The 22638-nt window shown below is 44.4% G+C and overlaps 2 protein-coding genes across 4 annotated transcripts in view; one reads left to right on the forward strand and one right to left on the reverse strand.

Moving 5' to 3' along the window:
* LOC114937105 (TIP41-like protein) lies at window positions 1–8233 on the forward strand. The gene is made up of 6 exons (XM_029310509.2): window positions 1–279; window positions 510–691; window positions 783–962; window positions 1048–1270; window positions 1344–1502; window positions 1803–8233. Exons 2-6 carry the CDS (start codon window positions 513–515, stop codon window positions 2001–2003), a joined length of 942 nt encoding a protein of 313 aa, XP_029166342.1. The 5' UTR covers window positions 1–279; window positions 510–512; the 3' UTR covers window positions 2004–8233.
* sty (sprouty signaling antagonist) overlaps window positions 5682–22638 on the reverse strand; it is a 24515-nt gene continuing 7558 nt past the window's right edge. Inside the window, exons 1-2 of one of the 3 annotated variants that reach the window (XM_029310507.2) lie at window positions 14750–15482; window positions 5682–10466 (exon numbers count right to left, since the gene is read on the reverse strand). In XM_029310507.2, the coding sequence (XP_029166340.2) occupies window positions 8548–9966 (1419 nt within the window). In that variant the 5' untranslated portion in view covers window positions 9967–10466; window positions 14750–15482 and the 3' untranslated portion in view covers window positions 5682–8547. Of the gene's footprint in view, window positions 10467–10712; window positions 12023–14749; window positions 15483–22638 lie in introns of those variants that run through there. The other 2 variants (XM_029310508.2, XM_029310506.2) reach the window with 2 other exon arrangements.

The raw sequence follows: 22638 nt of genomic DNA on the forward strand, positions 1-22638 counted from the left end.
GCGGATCAAAACGCGCCAGTCAAAAAGGCCAAGTGTCCTAACCAACTCTCGCTTTGATTTCGCTACGTCGTCTCTTTCATTAACTTTGTCCAAATTTACATCCAGTTATTATCTTGAACCGAAATAAGAAAAGAGAGAAATCACGTTTCACAAAAAAATATATAAACTGTCAATATAATGATGTAAATAAAAAATCGATATACGAATTGGACGCGAATGTTTCTTGAAAACTTTTATTTGATTAGAAAAGTAAAATCGAATCTTCCTTTTTGATATAGAGTAAGTAAAAAATGTAAATATATATATATATATATATTTCATAATGTAATGGTAATTAATTTGACATTAATAACATATATATACTTAATTTTTATCTTATCGACACGAAAAGATAAAAGTGAAAACGATTATAAATATCTGAGATATCGTTTGGATCTCATTCCTCGACCATCTCATTCCAACCTATGCTAGATTGATTTGATGTAACAAGAATCTTTTTTTAATTTTAGATCATGACTGCTGTAAAAGTGCACGGTGGTATCGACATTTTAAGATTACCGGTAAATGAAGAGGAACATATTTGCCCTCCATGGCGTATCAAATACACGCAATCCCATATACTCCATTCTAAGTGTTCTAAAAGCGAAAGTGGCTGTGGTTCTGATGACAAGACCGCCTGTCAGTTTTGCGTGTACGTTGATTGCTAAAATATTTAAATTATTTTGAAAAGATTGTAATGTAGAGATACATATATCTGACAAGTATATTCTTAAATATTTTAGATATAGTAATGCGTTAGAACTGCCACATATGCCAGACATGGTGTTTCCCAATAACGTGTTAACTCTGACACATCAGGATGGAGCGTCATTGCTATTCAATGCTTTGGATTCCTTAAGATATGTTTCCAATGGCAAGATTAATGTACAGCTTGCTTGCGCAGAAGCATGGAAAGAATCCAGGTTCATCAAAGTTATTTGCTTCTTTTTAAATTTATACATGATTGTTATTGCATATAATTTACCATTTTTTAATGTATATCAACAGATCGGAAAGTAGTGAATATTTAGAAGAGAAGATAAAGCCTTTTGATTGGACATTTACCACTAATTACACTGGTACAATGTCGGGCTTTGAAGTTGAAGAAACAAATGAGAGAATTGATATGGATAAATTAAGGCAGAGAGATAAGATTATGTTTTATCACGATTTAACATTATTTGAGGATGAACTTCATGACAATGGCATTGCAGTAAACTCGGTCAAAATTGTAAGTTATAACATATATAACTTTCAAATGACACGTACAAATTATAATAATTTCTGTTTTATTGTATACACAGAGAGTTATGCCCAGTAGTTTTTTTATATTATTACGGTATTTTCTAAGAATTGATAATGTAATGCTGAGGATAAACGATACCCGTATTTACCACGAATTTGGTAAAAATTACTTATTACGCGAGTATACATCACGAGAAGCTAAGGTTCAAGATATTCGAGTAAGTAATATAATATATATATATATCCATAATGATACAATCATTATGAAATTAGAATATCAAGAGTGTCAAATTTTAAATATTCAATTAAAACACTAAGGACTTACAACTTTCATTTTGTATGTTGTTACACAACTTTTTATTTAACTTAAACCTGATGGTTACAGTTTTCAATTGTTGCAATAAATGAATAATCAATAAAAATAACTTTCAATGTACACTATTAATAATAAACTTTTTATGTTTTATATATTACTATGAGAATTTGATATATACAAATTAAAAATATTATTTTGTAAGGTTTCTCCGGCACTCTTTTTGGAGCCAAGTGCAATAGCACCTCATTTGCCATTAATTGGAAGCCAATATCACAAATTGATAGTATCTGAAAAGGAAGAAGAACCTAAATTAACTGAAGATACAACTGAGCAGAATGAAACTACGAGTGAAGAAGAAATAAAACGATCCGATGAACCTACGGCAGACAATTCCATCACATAAGGCTTGTACTAAAGTTTTTACATTATGTGATATTATTTCCTTGATTAAGATTAATCAAGAATTTGCTGTACAGGTTATTAATTCTCATTTTGATCATGTTAAAACCTTACGAATGTATAAATCAATAAGAAATGAAAATCTAGTAAAAACGTTATAGTACTTTTATCTGAAATCAATTTAATATGAGGATTTTATTAAAATTGATCAATTTTAATCTTATCGTTTTTCAATTTTTGTTATATTTAACTATTATATTTTTTTTTCCTTTTTTAAAATTATACATACTTGTACGCAATAACCGGGAAACAACGAGAAAAGTTTAATGCACTATGATACATGTATAATGTTTAAGTCAGGACAGAGAAAAATCGTGAAATTATAATACATAATACTTAATTAAAATTACAAGATGGGAAATGATCATAATCATTTCGTATACTCTAAATATTTGTTATTTTAATTTTACCAACTTGCAACAAAATGTATGCGTAGTTATTTATATCTATCAAAATTCAAATCCGCTACTATTGGATATAAAATTATTCTCCTTTTCGTTCTTATTTTCGCTGAATAAGTAACGTCTTCTAATTGAGTTAAGATCTTCGCATTGTTCCCTTGTATGGCTTGATTTTGGAAAGATCATGTTTTTTGTACTTAACATATACAGAAATCTTCTCTGTTCTATTCTTTGCAGATATATTTTTCTACAAACTTTATAAAAAGAAAAAGACACATGTTGATACATATATATAATTCCCAATGGATCGATTTTGAAGTAGATAAAATTTGGACGTTGAAGAGAGTGGTCTCGAATAATGCTTCGGCTAGATTCCGCGCCGAGAGAAGCTTTGCCCCTCTGTATTTCACCATAAACACCATTGCGTGCGTTCCTCTCTTTTTCTCCATCTCTCTCTTTCTCTCTCCATCTCTTCCCGGAGAAGTAAAAAATAAATATCAAAGGGAAAAGAGGAGAAGAACCGAGGGAGAGAACCGATCGGGTTGGGCCGTCTTCCCACCACCGCACGGTGGTGTTTATTCGCGGGCGCAAAAAAACTTGGATGAATTCCATCGTACGGGTCGACAGAGAGGACGGGGCGGAGGAAGGGAAGAGAGAGAGAGAGAGAGAAAAGGAAGAGAAGGAGAGAGAAGGTACGGAGCGAGGGCGAAGAGGAGACGGAGAAACGCAATAAGAGCAAGAAGCAAGGAGGTCGTCGACGACAGCAATCTCTCGTGAGTAGGCTTATCCCATTGCCTCCGTCCCACCTTATAGCGCTCTCACACGCTACCAGCGAGTGCGTAGGTGTTTCCGGCCGGCTGAAGAAGCACGGCCGCCTGCGCCCGTCGATCCAGAAGAAGACGGTCGAGAGAGCCAGGATAGAGTCAGAAGAAGGAGAGGGACGACGAGTTGGTGGAGAAAGAGAGCTAAAAAAGATGGAGAGGGAAAGAAAGAGGGGACTCTCGACCGGAAGCAGTTACTCGCGCGATGCAACGAAAATATCAGGGCGTCCGTTTCGCGCAATAGGTCTGCCCCGGAGTTTAATATAGAACACTCGCGCGGCCGGCTTGGTCGCGAAAACATGACGCGTTGACGTCGACGTCGACGTCGACTCTCTCTCCGCTCGCTCGCGAGAAAAACATCTTCTTTCCGCTTGGCCGCCGCAGAGCTCCCGGCCTTCTCTTCCTCTCTTCGTCTTCGCCTTCGCTTCGGACGGACCCCTAAAATTAGGCTCGTGTCCACTCGCTCGACACGCCGCGGATGACATCCGCGCCGGAGAGAGCCGGACTCGTCGAAGGTCTTTGTCCGTGACAGTGGTGTGGTCATGTGCTCGCCACAGCGACCTTTGAATCAACGCGTTTGCCGATTTCGTGTCCTTCGAAATGAGAACGACTATTTCTGTCCTTTGCTCATTCGGGTTTCGAAAAGAATCCGCCATCGCACTTTCGATGATGTTTAGAAATCAAAGAACGGCCACCCTAGCCCGCGATCTGCCAGAGTATAGAACTGTGCGAATTCTATCCCGATACGAGAGCGTGTAAAACGCTCTTCTCTTTCGAATTAGTTTAAAGGAAGCGAACTTTTAGATCGATTTGCGTGGATTTTATTATTTCGATATCGATGTTAATATCGATGTTGACGCTTAGAAGCGGAAGAGTGGAAACGTTATGTCACTTGTTGGCTTCCTATTTCAATACCTTGAAATCAGATCGATGTCATCCTGCAATCTAGCGGCTCTAAAGAAAACCTGTACATGTAGTAGGTATAGATGTAACATTCATATTTTCAAGTCACACAGAATGACATATTTCCATTCTACGATATATATTTTCTCTGTTCTGTTGAATATCTGAAATATCGCGCATTCTTTTTACAATTTTTTCTCCAACGCCAGAGTATACGTGTATATTTCTTCTCTTTAGAAAGTGCATAATATAGGGCGACTGAAAGGAACAGCAGACCTATCGACTACTCCCACGTTTTATTTCGACTTGTCAATTAGAGGATATGAGGGAAGAAAGGAGAGGGAAGGGAAGATGATTTTCACTGGTATCTCGACATCGCGCTTTAAACGCGGAAATCCATTGTCGACGTCCCTCGTGATGCCCCGATGTCTCTTTTGACATGCTTAACGAGTCGCTAAGAGAGGGCAATCTTCCGTTGTTGCTGCGTGTTCGTTCGAGCGTGGAGGAAGGGATAAGTAACAGAGCACGAGGCGAGGGACCAGGAGAAAAGATGGAAGAGGGAGAGCCGTGGTACTGGCTTCTCTCGAGGTTTCGTGGAAGACGGCGGCAGAGAGGCGAGGAAGGAACGCTACTTCCGGTCACATGACACCGCTGGACCACTTTGCTCTCTTCTTATTTTCGGCTCGTCGTCCGGACCTCTCCACGCCCCCTCCCCTCTTCCTCTTCAGCGTCTTCTCTCTCTTTTCGATTAACGCGAAGGCATCGTAAATCGGTCACGAACGAGAGAAACAGATGGACGGCTGCTGCTTTTCGACTCCGAGGAAACTTGGTCGATTCAGAATTTCGAATATATCATTGAAAAAGTCTCCGATACGATTTTTCAATTTTTCCCCCCATCTTCAACATTTTTGAACCCATGCGTTTTCCTCTTATTTCGACCTTTGAAAATCTCTCGACACATAGTTTGGTCTCTTGCGGATAATGTAGGCTAATAATGAATTACAACCGCGTAGTATCGCAATCTCCCGGCGTTAACACTCGCAGACCGCTACCTCGGTTATTTTATATCGAGGAACAGCTCGCGAGGCTGCAACGAATGGCAGAGCTGCACGTCCCGCGAGCTAACGGACTCACATCCGTTCGCTCTTCCTTCGCCGCGGTGCATTCAATTGCCCGCTAATGATGATCCGGGACCTCTCTCGGTAACGATCGAGCCTTGTCGAGATCGGTTGCGCTGCAGAGCAAACAAACGACGACGAAAGAACGCAAAGATTCACTCTCCCGTGGACGGAATCAACTAGAAACGAAATCCAACGAAGAGTCAAGCTGGTGGAATTCTCCTCTTTAGAAGCTATCGCTAGCTAGCTGCAAGATGTCGCAGAGATACAATTTGGAATATAAATAGAGAGAATGCAACTTGTACGAGGAAAGAAAATTTTAGGATCGATATGCGGGAGAAGTGCGAGATTGGTTGAATATATAAATGCACAAGTAATATACATAGTCTATGCATGTATATATATATACGTATATATATATATGTATATATATATATATATTTACAAGACATATACAGATCGTATAGACCTAATATTAATAAAAACTTGTTTTCTCTCGCTTGAGACGCACTCGCATGCGCGCATACAAACACCTACATACGTTACACAGAGACATGCGCACACCCACTCACACATACGCACGCGCGCGCACATACACGCGACATATACATACACTCGCGTTCCATTCACGCCTTCGTGTCCTTTCGCGCCTTCACCAGTCGATCGGTGTGCAATCGCATTGTTGTCTTTGGCGAACGAGTCGCGATTTTCATAGGCGTTCGAAGCAAAAGCGCACGAAATAAAATATATCCATGTCGCTGTGTATCGCGGAGATCTCATTTCTAGTATCTAGATTCGAATTAGAACTAGAAAGAGAATCGGATTTCAAGATCGAAAAGTTCGATTCCAAAGATTCGTTTGGATGTTTTTGCGCTTAGGTATAAGAAAAATCGTTCGCTACCTACGCCTTGACAAGAGAAGCGCGCACGGTAGTTAAAACCATGTAATCATCTCGCGAAAGGACAGAAGACTCGTCTCGCTTCGGTATAGTTTGGCGTTCTCTCTTCACGTCGCATCATTCGTCTTTCATGAAAAAAAACCTCGTTACGCTTCTTCACGCCGTTTAGTCGTTCTCGCGATCGAGACTATAACACGCTCCTCTCGATTATCCTCTCATCTTCCCGATTGCTTCTTATTCCTGCTGTCGAGAGAAAGAGTTGGAAAAAAAAAGAAATGCTATCGATACACACGCACATAGTACCAAACTCTCGTCATTCTTTTCTACAACGGTATCTTTATATTTTTCCCAGACGACGCAAACCATCTTTGCACGATCTTTTTCTCGCGATTCCTTCTACATTCTTCGAAAATTATAAGATCTGTGCTCCGTAACTTTTGATATAAGAAACAAAATGTGAAAAGCAAACATAAATCGATGAATTTTTTTTCTCCGGAATATAAGCTTCGCCGATATTCCGATTACTCCGAGTTATTTCCTTTCCGAAGGAAGAAGGAGCGCGCTCTAAATATCCAGAAGAACGTGCAACGACGTTTGCAGCGTCGCATGACCCGTTCTCGATTCGTCCACTCGCGATTATTTACCCATGCAATCTCAGCCCAGTTACACTCGATCATCAACTTATTCGTACATTCGCACGCATCATTCGCCCACGCCTCGCGCTGAAATGCTAAAATCGCGCGACTCTCTGCTCTGAGGAATCGCTCTGAAAAAAACAGAAAAGGCCATACTTCGGGTTCTTTCGATCTTATCTAGCGCGGGGATGAATTTTAATGGAGCAAAATCGCCGTAAATAGTGTTCAACACTAGAACCACATGTCCCTGACACGACCTCGAGAACCGTCGAAATCTTTTAACTAAAATCATGTATACCTGCAAATTGTAAGAAGTTGTCAAAAGTTGCAAACGCGTGAAACGACAATTTTAAACTTGGTAGCGGTTCTAGTGTTAAATCGTACGCATTTGCCGCTACCTAGTGCCTCACGAAAGAGGGACAAAGAGAGAGAATGGAATTCGCGAATTTGCCTGCGACGTTACCGATCTTGAGTCTATATTTATATCGAACGAAATCACCGGTAGACGAAAAGGGGCGAAAGGAGGCAACTTCCTCTTTCTCGCGATTCCATTTCCGCGCGCGCGCGTGTATACGTGTGGCCCGTGCCCTAAAAACGAACGCTGAGAAAAAGAATGCTCGCAGGACTAGATAATACTAGAGAAAACCTCAACGAAATGGAAACGCGAGACCTTCGCCATTTTCCGTCTCTTCCCTCGTTATTCTCGACGTCATCGTTTGTAAACATTACAAATCCGATTATATAGCCAAAAAATGTAAATCGATTTCCATCCTGCTCTCTTTCTCTCTCCTTTCTGTCTGTAATTCCCTCATCATCGGAAAACTTTCGTCGTACTAACGGACTTGTCAGCGGCCATTGGTCCATGCGTTATCGATGTACAATTACGCTTTTACGCTCCCCCTCATTCCATCAATCGCCTTCTTCATGAACCGTACACTTAGCGTTACAGCCGCAAATAAATTAACCGTAGAAAAGTTTGTTCTTTATACAAACGTAATATACAATATACATTTCTATCTATACATACATATATATATATATATATATATATATATATATATATATATATATACATATATATATTTATATATATTTTAACTTTTTATTTACTCTGTGTATTGTAATCTCCCCCCTTCCCCAACCCCGATAAATTAGCGTTCGTCGTAGAATTTTGCTCGGCGCGTGGTACAATGCGTATAATTCATAACATTATAGAGTTATCTATGCGTAAGTGGTATGTGTCTGGACGATACGCTAGTTCGCGTATACCTCGTTTCTCTCTCTCTCTCTCTCCCTCTCTCTCTATCGTTCACAACTCGCGCATACAAAACGTTACAGACGCTCACTCGTTTACACACACAGACACACCGTTCTCTTTTTCGCGCTCTTTCTCTCTTTCTCGCGCATGTAAAAAGCATACCGACACGTGCACGCGCGCACTGCTCGTTCATGGAAGAATAATAAATAAAGACATTCGCGACGCGTTAAAACGTACACAAGTTCGTCAAAATTCGATATCGTTCTCCTCTCGATATTTAAATGCAGCTCTTGTACTTGATGCAACAATTCACTCTCGCTCCCACTGACACTCTCGCATCACATGTCCGTCAGCGGGATCCTGTCCTGTATTTCTAGTCCAATCGCTTCGTTCAGTCACAAAGATAACACGAGTACGAGACACGTGGCGACGACGCGTCTCTGAAATAATCCGTTCAGAGCTCCGGCGTGACCGGATCCAGCAGCCTCTTCTCCGGGTCCCTCGAGTCGCCGATCTCGCTGGTGATGGGATGATGCCTACCGCCGATCGCGTTCGGATTACACCGGCAGCCTTGCGCAGCGTGACGCGCGTAACACGACTCGCAGAGGGTGACGCAACCTTTCAAGGGCCAGTAGCACAGCAGACAGGGCATCAAGAGCGTGAGGAAGCTCAGGCAGGCCCATCTGGATGCTCCGCGGTTACCGGTGCAGGAACACGGCTCGTCCGCGCAGCTCATCGTCACCTCGTCGTCCATGTCGCTGGCGACGCCACCGCCGCTACCGCCATCCGCGCAATGATAGAAGAGACCCTTGACGCAGCAGAGGCAAGACGCGTAGTCCAAGACCGTCTCGGCCGAGCACAGGCACGTGTTGTCGCAGAGCCACTTGCTAGGCAACGGAGGTGGCTCCCGGCACGACTCGCATCGACATTTGCCGCAAAAGTCGCAAATGATGGAGAGGCTCGCCGAATCGTAAGCGGTCCTCGCGCCGAGAGCGTTCGCCGGCTCCTTAGTGAAGGACACTGGCTGCTTGGTGATGATGTTGGCTCCCGTGGCGTTCGCCGCGTTGGACGCGACGATGGGCGAGGAAGCGCCGGCACGCAAACCCTGCGTCCTCGCGCGACCTCGCGTCCGATGAGTCGGTACCACCGTGGTGGCATCCTCGTGACTCCGCGGATGATGGTGATGGTGATGATGGTGGTGGTGGTGATGGTGGTGGTGGTGATGCCTCCTCTCGCTCTTGGGACAATCGCCAACGACGGCCTTGCTATCGGCGTCGAGGCGTCGTTCCTGATTGCAACGCGAGTGCTTGAACGGCGCCTCGACGTATTCGTTGATGGTCCTCTCGCCGTCTGGTCGCGGCGCGGCGAGGCTCACCTCGCCGACGGGACTCCTGGGCGACAATGCGATCGTCGTCGTCGACGTGTCCGTGGACGACGGCGACAGTAGACTCCTGGAATTTGCGTCGCCCGGCGACTCGGCGTTCTGCGGACGGCGCAGGGACGACGGTCTGCTCCGGAAGGAACTCGATAACGGGGTCAGAGGCATGGTAAAGGACGTCGCCGCTATCCGGGATATTGGCGTCCCGGGGGCCGACGACGACGACGAGGACAGCGTTGTCGTCGTCGCGACGTTATCCGACACCGGTGGAGGTGGCGGAGGTGGGGGCGGTGGCACGGACGGGACCGTCGTTACCGCGTGCACGGGCGGTAACCTTGGTGGCGGGAACGGTCGAGTGTGATCGTGCACGCGAGGAGAGGCGGGAACGACGAGGCGCGACGTGGCGTCCTCACCGATGACGAAACAATCGTCCGCAACGTTCGTTCGCGAGGAAGGAGGCCGCGAGAACGGCGGGATCGCATTATTGCGCGACATCGGCCGACCGCTCAGTTCGAGATGACCTGCTGCTGCACCTCCTGGGCTATGGGTCTCCAAGTGACGCTGCCGTCGCTCCACCTTCTTCGTCGCCTCCAGCTTCTCCCTCTCCTCGATCCAACGACGCTCGAGACGGATACCAGCCCCGCTAACTGGTCCCTCGGCTCTTGGATCCGTTCGATCGAACAACGATCCTTCTTGTGTGTTTGATCCCGTTGCTGCTGCTGCTGCTGCTGCTGCTGCTGCTGTGACACGACCCGTCCAAACCGGTGCCGTTCGCTCGCTAGCCCATCGTTCGACAGCCGTCGACGGTGTTGTACCCGATGGACTCTGACTTGACGTTGGAGTCGTTGGAGTAAGTGTCGCCTCGGTAATCCGCACTGCCCAGCCCGCGCGAGGTGGTGGCACTCTCGACGAGGACGTTCCATTAGCGAGGATGGGGCTCGGTAATGCTCCGCGTCCGCTTCCTCTCGCCCTCGCGACACGCGCTTCATCCCCACCTGAAACCATTGCAACCGAGAACGTTATGTCTGGTGTCATCTGTATTTTTCTTAAACTATATTAAATATATATATATATATATTTTTTTTTTTTTTTTAAATACGCTCTTTCCATCAAACGGAACACTTGTCCGAGACGAGAAAAATGTGTGAAATTAATCGCGAATAATGGTGCCGCATCCGTGGAACGTGCGGTTGACTCGACAACGACAAAGTACGACGACGCGGCGAGGCGTCAGCACCTACCTACGCTAAGAGAGCTTTGGTTTCTTCTACGTGGGCGAAACGCGCGCGCTAGAACGAGTGGGCCGCCAAGTTCTCGATTCGGTGGTCAACAGCCCACTCGCGTTGCGCCCACGACGGCATCTCGTTCGATCGCGTCCTCGACGCGACGCGGCATATCTCGAAAAATATTCAGTATATTTCATTTTTCCGACACTTCTCGAGCGGAATAGAAAAATGCGACGTAATCAGCCATAAATTTGCAAAGATGGACGACTCTATGCCAGTGACGTGCCTCCGAAATCCGAGATCTAACCGACTAATTGCGAGTTGTCAGCGTTTTCGCCCTGTTATTCAGCCAAATAAAGCTGTAATTTATTAATGTTGAATAAAAAAATTAAATTAATGAATTCCTCTTGGTTGAAAGATGAAGAAATCCGAGTATCCTACTTTCGGAGCGCGCGAAGCTGCATTCGAAATGTCGTTGCCATTGATTGTACACCTTCGCGCGTTCACCTGGAACGGCGTCAGCGCGTGCCATATAAATAACGATCGAAGAATATAGCGGCGAAGAATAGATTTCTACGCCGAGGAAGTTCAACTTTCGAGTCGGTTAGTTATTAAAGTTCGCCTTCCGAGAATCGCGGGTATATCGCGAGATCATTAATCGTGCGGATGCGAGTTTCCTTCGCCTCGTCCGTTATCAGTCGCTCTGCTTCGTTGTCTCCCTGTAAGCAACAGCGACGCACTTGGATGCGATTATATCCATCCTGCTGCATTACTATCGATCTTTCATTTACCAATTTTATTTATTTTATTGTCGCGATCAACGAGAGAATATATAATTAATCGATTAAAAATAGATCGCACGGTTCGATTAATAAATGATCTTTTGAAGAAAGTTGGCCGATTCTCCGTGCGAAGAATAAGCTACGTAAGACGGCAGTATAGTGGCAAAGAGTCGTCGCGCGATCTTCGCGGCGAAGAAACAGGCGGGCCATTCAGAAAGGGTGCGCTCGGAGTGGAATGCGCGGGCCGGCTATCGTCGACCGACTGCCATAGGTCAAAGCTTTTAGCCGGCCGTCCGCGCCGAGCAGATAACACGAGCGTTTCGCGAGCGAGCGAGCCGGTGAGCTTCCATCGTACAACCATGCAAATTGGATGAGGAACGCTCCCCTCGGCTGCGAACAATTTTTTAATCAAACGGAAAAGCTCTACCTTACAAATGCAAAAATTCAGGAAATTTCGAAAATGGATACGACAATGTATAAGAGCCAGAAATTATGCGCGACAAATTTGTCTGGAAAAACTCTTTATTCGACTTGTCAAATTATATACGTCCACCTAAATTTTGCAATTGCAAATATATATATATATATATATTATTCTTTAAATACACGATTATATAACGATTGTTTGGAAATATATAAATATTAGTCAAACATAATTTCGAAACATTCCGATAACGCTCGCGTGCTTTTTTCCAGATGTGTAAATTACGATTTCGAGTAATTTTATAAATTCTCAAGTTTCTTTCTTTAACACGGAGATAATTTTGATTTATGACAATTTTATTCGCGCGATTAAACCGCATAATTGATAAATACGCATCTTGTAATATTCGTTTTTATTTGGGAATGCTGTACAAAATATTCCGACGAGTCGAAAAAAAGACGGCGTATCTCGAACGCTTCGATCGTATAATTTTTTCCCGCCCCGATCAGATTCGAGATTCGCGTCAACAGTTTGAATTTATTTAATCGCGCGTCTTTGCGGATTTTCCTGGTAACGATTAAATGAATACTGCGAATATCGTACGTAAAATGCCGCGCGTAAAATGAAAGGAGCTTGCAGAAAATGTCTGGTAAATGAATCGATGACGGCGCGATGATTATATATATTATATATATATACGCATCCGCGTACACACCTTTATCGCGAGTCATTAATGCGGATTATTGCGCAGAAAGAAAAGAGACGAAAATTTTTGTTTGTACAGTTGTCAAATTTCCGGGAAAAAAGTATGCAAATATTTGTTATAATTTGATATTTTTTACACAGAATTTTTCCTCATATAAATTTACATGTTTGCATTTTTATTAATCGCGTAAATAAATAATTGTGCAATCTTGTTTAAAAAATAAGTTAATACGCGTATGCGTATGCGAAAGTAATTTCGCAGAGACACGTGAAACTTATATTCGAACGTTATATTTATAGTTGGTACATGTATATTCATGAAGCTCGCGCAAGCTTCTCTCTTTTCCTAATTTTAAATCGAGCGAGCGAAGCAAAAAGCCCGATACTAGGCGAATGCACGAGTTGGCACCGTCTCATAAACAGTTTTTACTGCTAGTCGGAAACGTCGACGATAAGAACCGGATAAGTTCTTCCTCCGGTATCAGTTTCCTCTCTGCGGTCTAGATAAGTACACGACCAACCGAAAATCGCCGCACTAACAAGTTTTGATTATACACCCCGATAACGCGAAAAAATTTTCGAATATTTACGAAACGTCTTCGACCGTGAACCATTATAATTCGTGCGAAGCAACATTATCGCAAAAATTTTGCAAATACTGCTCTCGAAAGAGAGACAGAGAGAGAGGGGCACGATAAATTTATTCAGCTTCTTATTCCGGATTCTATTTTATATGTAATCAAATATTATATATCGACTCGAATATAATAATGTCGATTTTAGTCGAGTTGAAAAAATGGCACGTTTGAAAAACCGTCTGTGGAGAATACACAAGTATGTATTTCTCGATATAATATTATTTACAACATCTTATATACGAATTGATGTAAGAGCCTGTCGAGACTAGCCGATGCTAGAACATAAAGCTTCTTTGATGCGCAAACTCGTGAATCTCCGACGTTTAATATAAGTTGGCCTTTAATTCCGTTCGGAAACGAGCGCGATAAGACCGGATGCGCGTTCTTCCTCTCCCGTTATCTATTTCCCGCCCGCGTTGCGTCTCATATATATATACGTAGCACGATCCGTTAACGAGTTTACGCGCGACGATAACGCACGTCTTTCTTCCTCCTGCGCTCAATCTCACGATTGCGCGAGTGGAAAAAAAAAAAAGAAGAAATTCGCTCGCGCTCCGAATATCTCCGGCTGGAATCCGTGAAATTCGCCGATTATCAATTTTTATTTAGTGCGTTATAATCAGGGTCGAGACAGGGTACTCGGCGCGATGATACGTCGGATCGAGGCAACTTTTCGTTCTGGCATCGCGTCGTGTCTGAGAGAGACCCTATGGCGATTTGTAATAAATTCCACTAACGAGCGCCAACGTTAATTAGTGTCAAAACCTACTTTATTTAATTGATAATTTTCAACTATATATATATATATATATATCAATCTTTTTCTTCCTAATCGAATCTGTAATTTAGAATCACCCAGGGTGATATTTACAATTAATTTTTAAGTAGATAAATTATAATGGCGTTACTTATTAGCCAAATTTTTAATCTGCGTGTACACGTAAGAAAAAAAAAAGTCAGCCAATTTACTAACTAACTTTGACTGACTTTACAGCTCGGTAATTGTGCCATGTACAACTTTACGGTTGCAACTTTGATATTAGCGGATGTACAACATCCGGTCTACAAATAGCGATAACGACTTGATCGTGAGAGCAAAAAAGTAGTCGATTCTAGTCCGAAAATGTTGAAAAGGTTTTAATAAAATCAATATCTGATAACAGAATCGATATCTACTGGATGTCGCGCTAGAGTAGAAACTCAACAATACAAAAACTTGTCGTGCGAATACTGTAATTGACATTGCGATATTTTTAAGAATTTATGTAACGTAGAGATAGAGACTTTCCCCCTCTCTCTCTCTCTCCCATTGCTGCGAAACAATTTTTAATAAATCGCCATTTTCGAATCGTTGAAGAACGCGATAGAAAAGAAGAAATTATCTCCAAATTACATAAGCTAACCGTGCTTTTATACGCGAGATTAAAAAAAAAAATTAAATTCAAAAAGAAATGTCAATTGTTCGCGATATCGAGGCGAAGATAAAAAAAAGGAAAAACTTACTGAAAATTCATAGAACCAGCGGGTGGGCAGAAAAGAAGGTGGATTCCGGCGTGGCCGAGCAGGTTAGGTTCGCCGGGACGCACTCTCGCGCGCGAGTGCAACTGGCGAAAACGAGGATCCCGTGGGCACTCGCGTAAAAACGTTCCCGTGATCGTGGAGCACGTCGTCGAGCGCTCGTCGCCGACAGGAGGGATTCGGGCTACCGCTACGTAGGGACGGTCGAATCCGCATTCTCTCCCGACTTGGCACGGCATCGAACGAGAGACGAGCGCGCGGCGTCTCGCTCAGTCTCGCTCTCGAGAACGAAAGACGGAGAGAGAGAGAGAGATCCGCTACTCGCACTTTCGTCCCTCGTTCATTCCACTTCTCCCTCACCCTCGTCGCACTCTTTTTTTTTTCCTTCTGTTTTCGCGAATACCACACAGGCGGAGAAAAATATCGGTCTCGAGCAAAAACGTTGCCGCTACTCGGAATGCACCAAGTACGAGTGTCTTAAAGCGGTTAATCGCATGACGTCGTAGTCCGTATTCGTCGACGAGAATTCGCGGCAACAGCTGGACAACAGAACAGAATAGAACAGAACAGAACGGCGAGGAAACGGGGCGAGAGCGAGACAGATAGATCCGCGCGAAACGCGCGCGACAACCGCCGACCAACGACTGACAATGGGTTCGTCGCTGGTCGAATCGAGTAGGAAAGGCGGCGGCCGAAAGGGGGCAGGAGGGAGGCGGAGGGACGAAACGTGGGCGGAGGGAGGGGAAACAGGAAGAGAGACGGTGGGAAGGAAGCCATGAATGGCGACAGTGTCGGACGCGGGGACGGGGGAGAAAAAGAGTGAAAAGAGGGGGTTAAGAGGGAGAAAGGACCCTCTCTCGGGACGGCGGCGCCATCTGCCGGCGAGTCGGGCGAACGCGCGCCCGTTCCCCGGCCGGCCGACGCACACGAAGCTTTTTATGAATGGACGGAAGCTATCATTGAAGCTTCGGATTGAATGAAAACATTTTACCTACGTCGTCACCGCCGTGCGGCAACGCGCCGTCACACGGCGTCGGCGCGGCTCAACGTTTGGCGTGCTCCTGCTCTGCTACTCTCGCCTTTGACGGATCGGGAGTGGTGGTAATGGAGCGACCGATCGCGATCATCATCATGATGATGATGATGATGATGATGATGATGATGATGATGATGATGATGACGATGATGATGATGACAATCGCTCGCCGACATTTTTGTCGACCAACCATCCTCGGTAACTTGTGAAAATACTTGACCCTTATCGATCGCTATCGAAAAGAGAGAGAGAGATATGATTTCTCGAATTCATCGTCGCGCGGTGTCGCCATTTTCTCGAGAACAACGCGGCACGCGCGCGTATTGGGTTTTACATTTTAAAACAGTAAATTAAATTACAATATGTAAATGTAACGCGAACAAATTGAATGGCGTGGCGCGCGTGATTAAAGAAGACGCGCGGATTTTAGGATCCCAAAATTGGAGAGAAATTATTAATCTATAAATAAATTGTATTTTTCGTCTAGGTTCCAAGTATCGAGGAGAGAGAGGAAGCACACGTGGAAGATGCTTCTGCAGTCTCGGCTTACGATCGCGCAAGTATGGACGACGAGACAAGCTGCACGAGCAACGGGCAACGAGGCGAGTATGCAGGGGCCGGAGCCGACAGAGGGCGCGGATAGAAAAGAACAGAGAAAGAGGAAACGAAAGAGGGAGAGAGAGAGAAGCAGGCACGCAGGCCGTCTCGTTCTGGCGCGTTACTCGGTTCTATATTTATCCCACTCATTAATTCCGTCCTCGTCGTGCACCGTTCATTCATTCGTGCGCCCACTTCTCGCTCCCTCTCTTTTCTCGCGTTAACCTCTCCTCTCTCTCTGTCTTACGCGCGCGCGCAAACACGCACGTTCATTCATCCCGTCTCTGTCTCTCGCTCGGGTCCCGGGCACGTCGCTCCCACTCGTTCCCCCTTTCCTCACCCCCCGCGACATCTTTTCCCTTCCACCCCCTCCTACCAATCTGACCTACACATCCGCAGCGCTGTGAACGCAGTGACGTACGCGCGAGTTCCGCGAGAGCCCGATTGTTTCGGACTGTTCAAACGAGTCGCATCTTTTATTAGCCTTTGAATAAAAAGGACTCTCTCTCTCTCTCTCTCTTGTAATTGGCGAATTGCGAGAAAGAAGAGACGAGGCATTCTCGGTATTTGCGCGCGGGCTTGGCACTAGACGTTAATGTCATCCACGTCGGTGGAGAACTTTCCGGTGAAACGACTCCGAGATCCGAGCGAACCGGCCAAAACTCCTCGACTTTTCGCTTCCTGGTAGTCCCCGATTCGCGACAATTTTCAACATATGTTGCACATTAACACGCGACGCTCGAGTCTCGACGCACACGTCCGAAAAATGACGTAGTTCTTTATTATTAGAGAAACGGATCGCGCGCGATCCTTTCCGAATTATTCGTTTCTCGGAGAAACAAGTCCGGGTCGTTATACGAATGAATTACGTGTAGACAAATTACTCGCGCCAATATATATCGATCGAGAGTAACGACTGCTATCGATAATCGCTCCTCGGTTCTATAACGGAAAAAAAAGAAAAAATTGCATTTCCGTCAAACTCGGAACAGGGTTCGCCGATCTGTCGCTACGTCGTTGATTCGAGGTGGAAAAGGGGACAGGGGAAAGAAGCGAGAAGGCACGGGCGAGCAACGAGTAAACGAGCGAAACAGCCTTCGTAAACTTTGACGAGGGCTTGGCTTATAGTAGCTCGGTGCGCGCCCCGTCAAAAAAATCCGCTCGCGAAAATAACTCCTTCCTCGTAATAAGACGTTCCAAAGGTCAGAGTTTCCTCCCTCGCTCGGATTTTCCCAATTTTTTCATTTCCACAAAATCCAACGTAAAGAAATTCGTTGAACAAGCCGAGACCGATGGAGTGTCTCGCGCGCTATAAAACGCAAACGACTTTGGAGATTGGCGGGATAAAGAGACGCATCTATCCGCCGATAATTGACGATACAAACTCGGTATCAACGATTGAACGATACAACGTGCGCGCCATTTTAAGCGTGCGCGCTCGTTCTTCAGACCGGGTGTCGGTTGTCGTGTCCTATCGCGAGGAAAGGCAAGAGATGGCCACGCCCGCGTCGAGGTTCGCATAAGCAACGTATCGAGCAGCCGATTACGACGTCGTAATAAACAGCTCCACGCAAGGTGCAAACGAGTAAGCGCTATTGTGCGCGCTTCGCTCCGGGATCAACGTTTCCTCTCTCTCATTTCCCGATCTTTCTCGATATTATCAAACCTCCGACGAAGGAGAATCCCGATGTAGAACTGTGTATCATACTTTGATGAAACCTATATTTAAATGTTATTAACGAATGTTGAAAATGTAGTGCTTATATATATCGTATATATTTTTGAATACGAGTCACGAGACACTTTAAGGGGTAGCTATTTTATATATAGGGTAGAGATAAAGAGTATATCTGTGCGATATATATATACGAGTCTATCAACATGTTTGGGGTCTCAAATAAAGACCCCAAACATAAAGAGGATATATAGCGATACGAATTAAATATACCCCAATTTTCTCAGAAGCGAATGGCAACCGGTATATAGCATAACGATTAAAGTGAACGAGGGGGCAAGGATATAATCGAATAAACGGGCAAACTTTAACGCAAGTGGGCGTAAAACGTTAAATTGGCAGATTCAATTGAGCGCAATAAACGGATCGCGATAATATTTCGCGTGTGAAAGCTGCACGAACGAGACGAATGATCGAGTTGAATCGAAGCCACCATTTCCACCATTTTGGTAATGAATAATTTGAATGCCGAAGTAAATAATAACTCGACGGAAGGTTATGTTTACCATATGGATGCGCAAGGATTTTGGGGAAACATGGCCGAAACACGGGCAGTCTGAGGGTCTCGCATACGTCAGAGCTCGCGTCGAGATCGAGAAGGAGCGCGGCGGGTTTATTTCGAGCATTTCCGATTTCGCGAAAGCGAGGGAGGTGGACTCTCTCGGCTCGCGTGCCTCGCGGCCTGAGCCAATTACACAATGACCGCGTCGCGTCGCAAAACTCCTGCCGTGTGCTGTGCTGTGCTGTGCCGTGCGCCGCTTACGGAATTCGAGAGAGCGAGAGAGGCGGCGAAAAATCAAGGATCCACCGTGCCTGGAATTGGATCAGCTTATTTTCGGTCCCGAGAGGAAGAAAGCCCGGTCCTCTCTCTCTCTCTCTTTCTCTCTCGAAGCAAGTTGGCTGCCGAGCAAAGTCGAGGCAAAGAGTAGCGCGACCCTCTTCCTGGGATGTAGATCAGCCACGTCAAACTTGTGGCATGCAGCACACGTACACGTGTGATTTTTTGTGTGGCGCGTATATATATATATTATATTATTTGTTTCTTTTAATTTATTCTTCCAGCATGCAAAACGAGATCGAATTTTGATTGGAATGTTTAGACCGACTGCGGTTGGACTGATCTTCTCCGTTTACGCGAATCGAGAATGACGACGTAGCCTTTACACATTTTCACGCCTCGCTGCCGATATTTCCTTTATTGTTTATGTCATCTCGACAGCGAGCGCTTGAAACAGCTAGAAACGAAATCCGCCAAGTCCGGGAAGTTTAAATAGAATTTAAATGTCATTTATATGCGTCGAGACGTTGATATGTTAGAAAATTGTAATCAAACTCCTCGCCCTCGAGAATTCCGGACGAACAACGCGTTGTGTATAATATCTTTTTATTTCGAACTGATATATCCTCTCTCGTTTATCTCGATTCTTTTCACGCGAGAACGGGGTAAAAAGACGTTGCGAGTTGACGTCGAGAAGAGCGCCGCGAGAGTAGCGACGCGTTTCCAGGTAATATCCCACTGCCAAGAAACCCCCCGGATCAACGAAGACCCTGTACGACTCGACGTGAAAACGTCGCGCCGTTCGCCGCATAATCGAACGAACTTGGAGCGAGCGAGCGAGCGAGCGCGTTTCAGATAAAATCTGTGCGCGCCGCAATTCCGCGACGACCGTAACACGAACGAGCCTCCAGCCGGATAAATGCCGCGCTGACGACAACACTTGGAACTTGGTCTTGGGAGGGCTCCGTCCCTGGGCGTTTCGACTTTCGACGCCCTTTTAACCCTTTCGTCTCTCTTTCTCTTCTCTCTCGACGAGTGTGTCTGAATAAATATTTTTTATTTCTTAAACATGCTTATCTTCTCTCGATAACTTGTATTATTGAAAAAAAATATATATATATATTTATTTATTTATGTCTGTAAAAGTTTAAAGACATTTTGCAGTTTAGAGAAAATTTGCGTGTTTAAATTTGGATGCCTTCGATGCAAAAAAAAAAAAAAAAAAAAAAAGTGCCGCGTTGTCGTTAAAAGGAGGCAAGGTTGAAGAAGGCTCGCGAGTTTAACGACATTGCGCGCCCATCCGGATCTCGAACGTTGTTTTCGTTTACCCAAGGATTACGGGATTCTGCGCGGATAATGCGCGTTGTGCAAGCGAATTTATGAGCTATAGCGACGGTGTGACGGAGCGACGAACGGGCGAATCGAAAACATCTGTTCTCGCCGCGTGGGGCATGCATTTGCTCGAGGGTGTCGCAAAAAATCGCAACAGCCTGGAAACTGGACGACTGTTGCGAGTAAAGATAGAGAGAGAGAGAGAAAGAGAGGATCGACTTCTCTCTTCTCTCCCTCGCACGTCCCAGGTCCCTGCATAATCTACCTGCGATTTATCGCGCAGAATGTATGACGTGTGACGTAACGCAGGTATATACCGGGCTCGCTTGAAAAACGCCTCTGTAGACGTCTGTAATCTCGAAAAAATATCTTGTTCAAATTTGTCCACATCGTCGCTTATTGGATATAAGCGTAATACATCTCGGTTTCGTATGTACATTGAAATTAAATCATTTTATACAAAAAAGAGAATGCTCGTGCGTGGAAAAATGGAAATTTCGATAGAGTCGCAAAGGGATAGGAAACGAGAGAGAGAGAGAGAGATGTAAGTAATAAAGGGCGCGAGCACATACGGACACGCAACACCGGATACCACCCAGACGACGCCTACGCGGCATGCGTGCATGCTCGTAGTATCCAGCGTCGACAAAAGCGTCGCGCAGCCTTCTTGTCGTAATAAGAAAATAATCGCTCCCTGCTCGATCGATTCATTCAACTTTGTTGATTCTCTAGTAAGAGAAATACAATATTTGCCTCGTCATAATTCACTACGTCGTACATTTTTTTTTATGACGCGCACGATCGATAAACGGTAATGGCGGGAAATGAATCCCGCAATGTCATTCCGGACGTTTTTCTAGGTAGCAAAGGAGAAAAGAATTCCTTCCCACCAATAGTCCCTTCTTTACGATACACCTCATTACGTGGCCATTATATACGACGGGAACTGAGAAATCCGCCATTACGGGTAAAAGTGACCATGGGGAAGAGGTACTTTTTGGAGAAAGGTGACCTCGTGGGAGGAGAGAAGAGGGAAGAGGAAAGAAAAAAGAGGGCGAGATCGAGCCTCCGCAAAGTATCAGAGGAGGACAATGAACGTACTCCTCTTCCGGCTTTTTCCGTCAGTCTCTGCGTGATACCTGCCGTTATTGTTCTTGAGTGTACCTGCGTTTCGAGTCACCGACATTGATATATCGTTTCGAGTCCTATATATATATATATATATATATATGTATTCGTATGGGATAACGCACTGTCAGCCGCGATGTGGCTTTTATATATATATTGCCTGTTTAACACTCAATTTATATATATATATTTATATTACAGAGCCTTGTTAAATTTTTAATTTATATATATATATATATATATATACGACCGAATCTTATATACATACGATAACAAAATTCTAACGAGGGCTTTAAATATAGTTGATCGAATCAAACTTGTAACGTTCAATTGAAATGAAATGAATGTCTGTTGGATATATAAGCATATTTCTGAAGAGAAGAATTAGTGAAAAAAGTATTGAAATATATACAAGTATTTAACGACCAACTTTCTAAAGGTTATCATTCGATTCACACCGCTCGCTCTATACACACTTGTCTATATGATTTTGTAATTATAGCTCAAAGTTTCCTCGTCGGTTGGCGTATGCTTATTGAATCCGTTCCACGTAATCACGCGCGGGCCAGGGGTTAAAAACCTCGCACGGTCCTGGGAGGGAAATTTTTCTCGGATTCCTAGTCCTTCCCCCGCCGAGAGAAAAATTTAGGGCCGATAGAGTTGAACCGCGCGATCGCTGCCATCCGGAATGTGGATGCCATATGGTCCGGGGTCTTTGCCCAACCGATCGACACGAACCACCCACACAACGCGCGTTATTCGCGAGAAAGTTTATACCTTACATATACGCATCTCTGTGGATTGGAAGGAATTTCCACGAGATTGAACCTTTTCTTCCTCGAGATCGAAAATGAAATGCATAATTGGCGAGTTGATTGACGAAAAGCCGGGTGCAAGCTATACGAGTCGTTCCATCTGGCGAGCGGAAGCGTAGCTCCAGATAAGCCGATTCCTTTGAGTCATTACGACGTGAGGTTATCGGGTTTATTATAACAGGAAATAACAACGTATACGGAAATGTGTGCGCGAAGCACGGAAACCATACGGAGAAATGTAACTGTTATTGTTCGTATTTCATGGAAATTTCGAATTTCCCGCGCAAAATCCATCAGGAATCGATATTCCTCCGATATTATTCGGAAGAGTTCGTATAAGGGGCAACTATTTATGTTTCAATTTATCTATACACACGTTCGCACGTATGAAAAAAAAAATATATATATATATATGTATATATATATGTATATATGGGAGCACACCCTAGGTGC

Source organism: Nylanderia fulva, unplaced genomic scaffold (genome assembly GCF_048542155.1).
Source record: "Nylanderia fulva isolate GAGA-0341 unplaced genomic scaffold, ASM4854215v1 Scaffold2, whole genome shotgun sequence".
NCBI classification, from domain to species: Eukaryota; Metazoa; Arthropoda; class Insecta; order Hymenoptera; family Formicidae; genus Nylanderia; species Nylanderia fulva.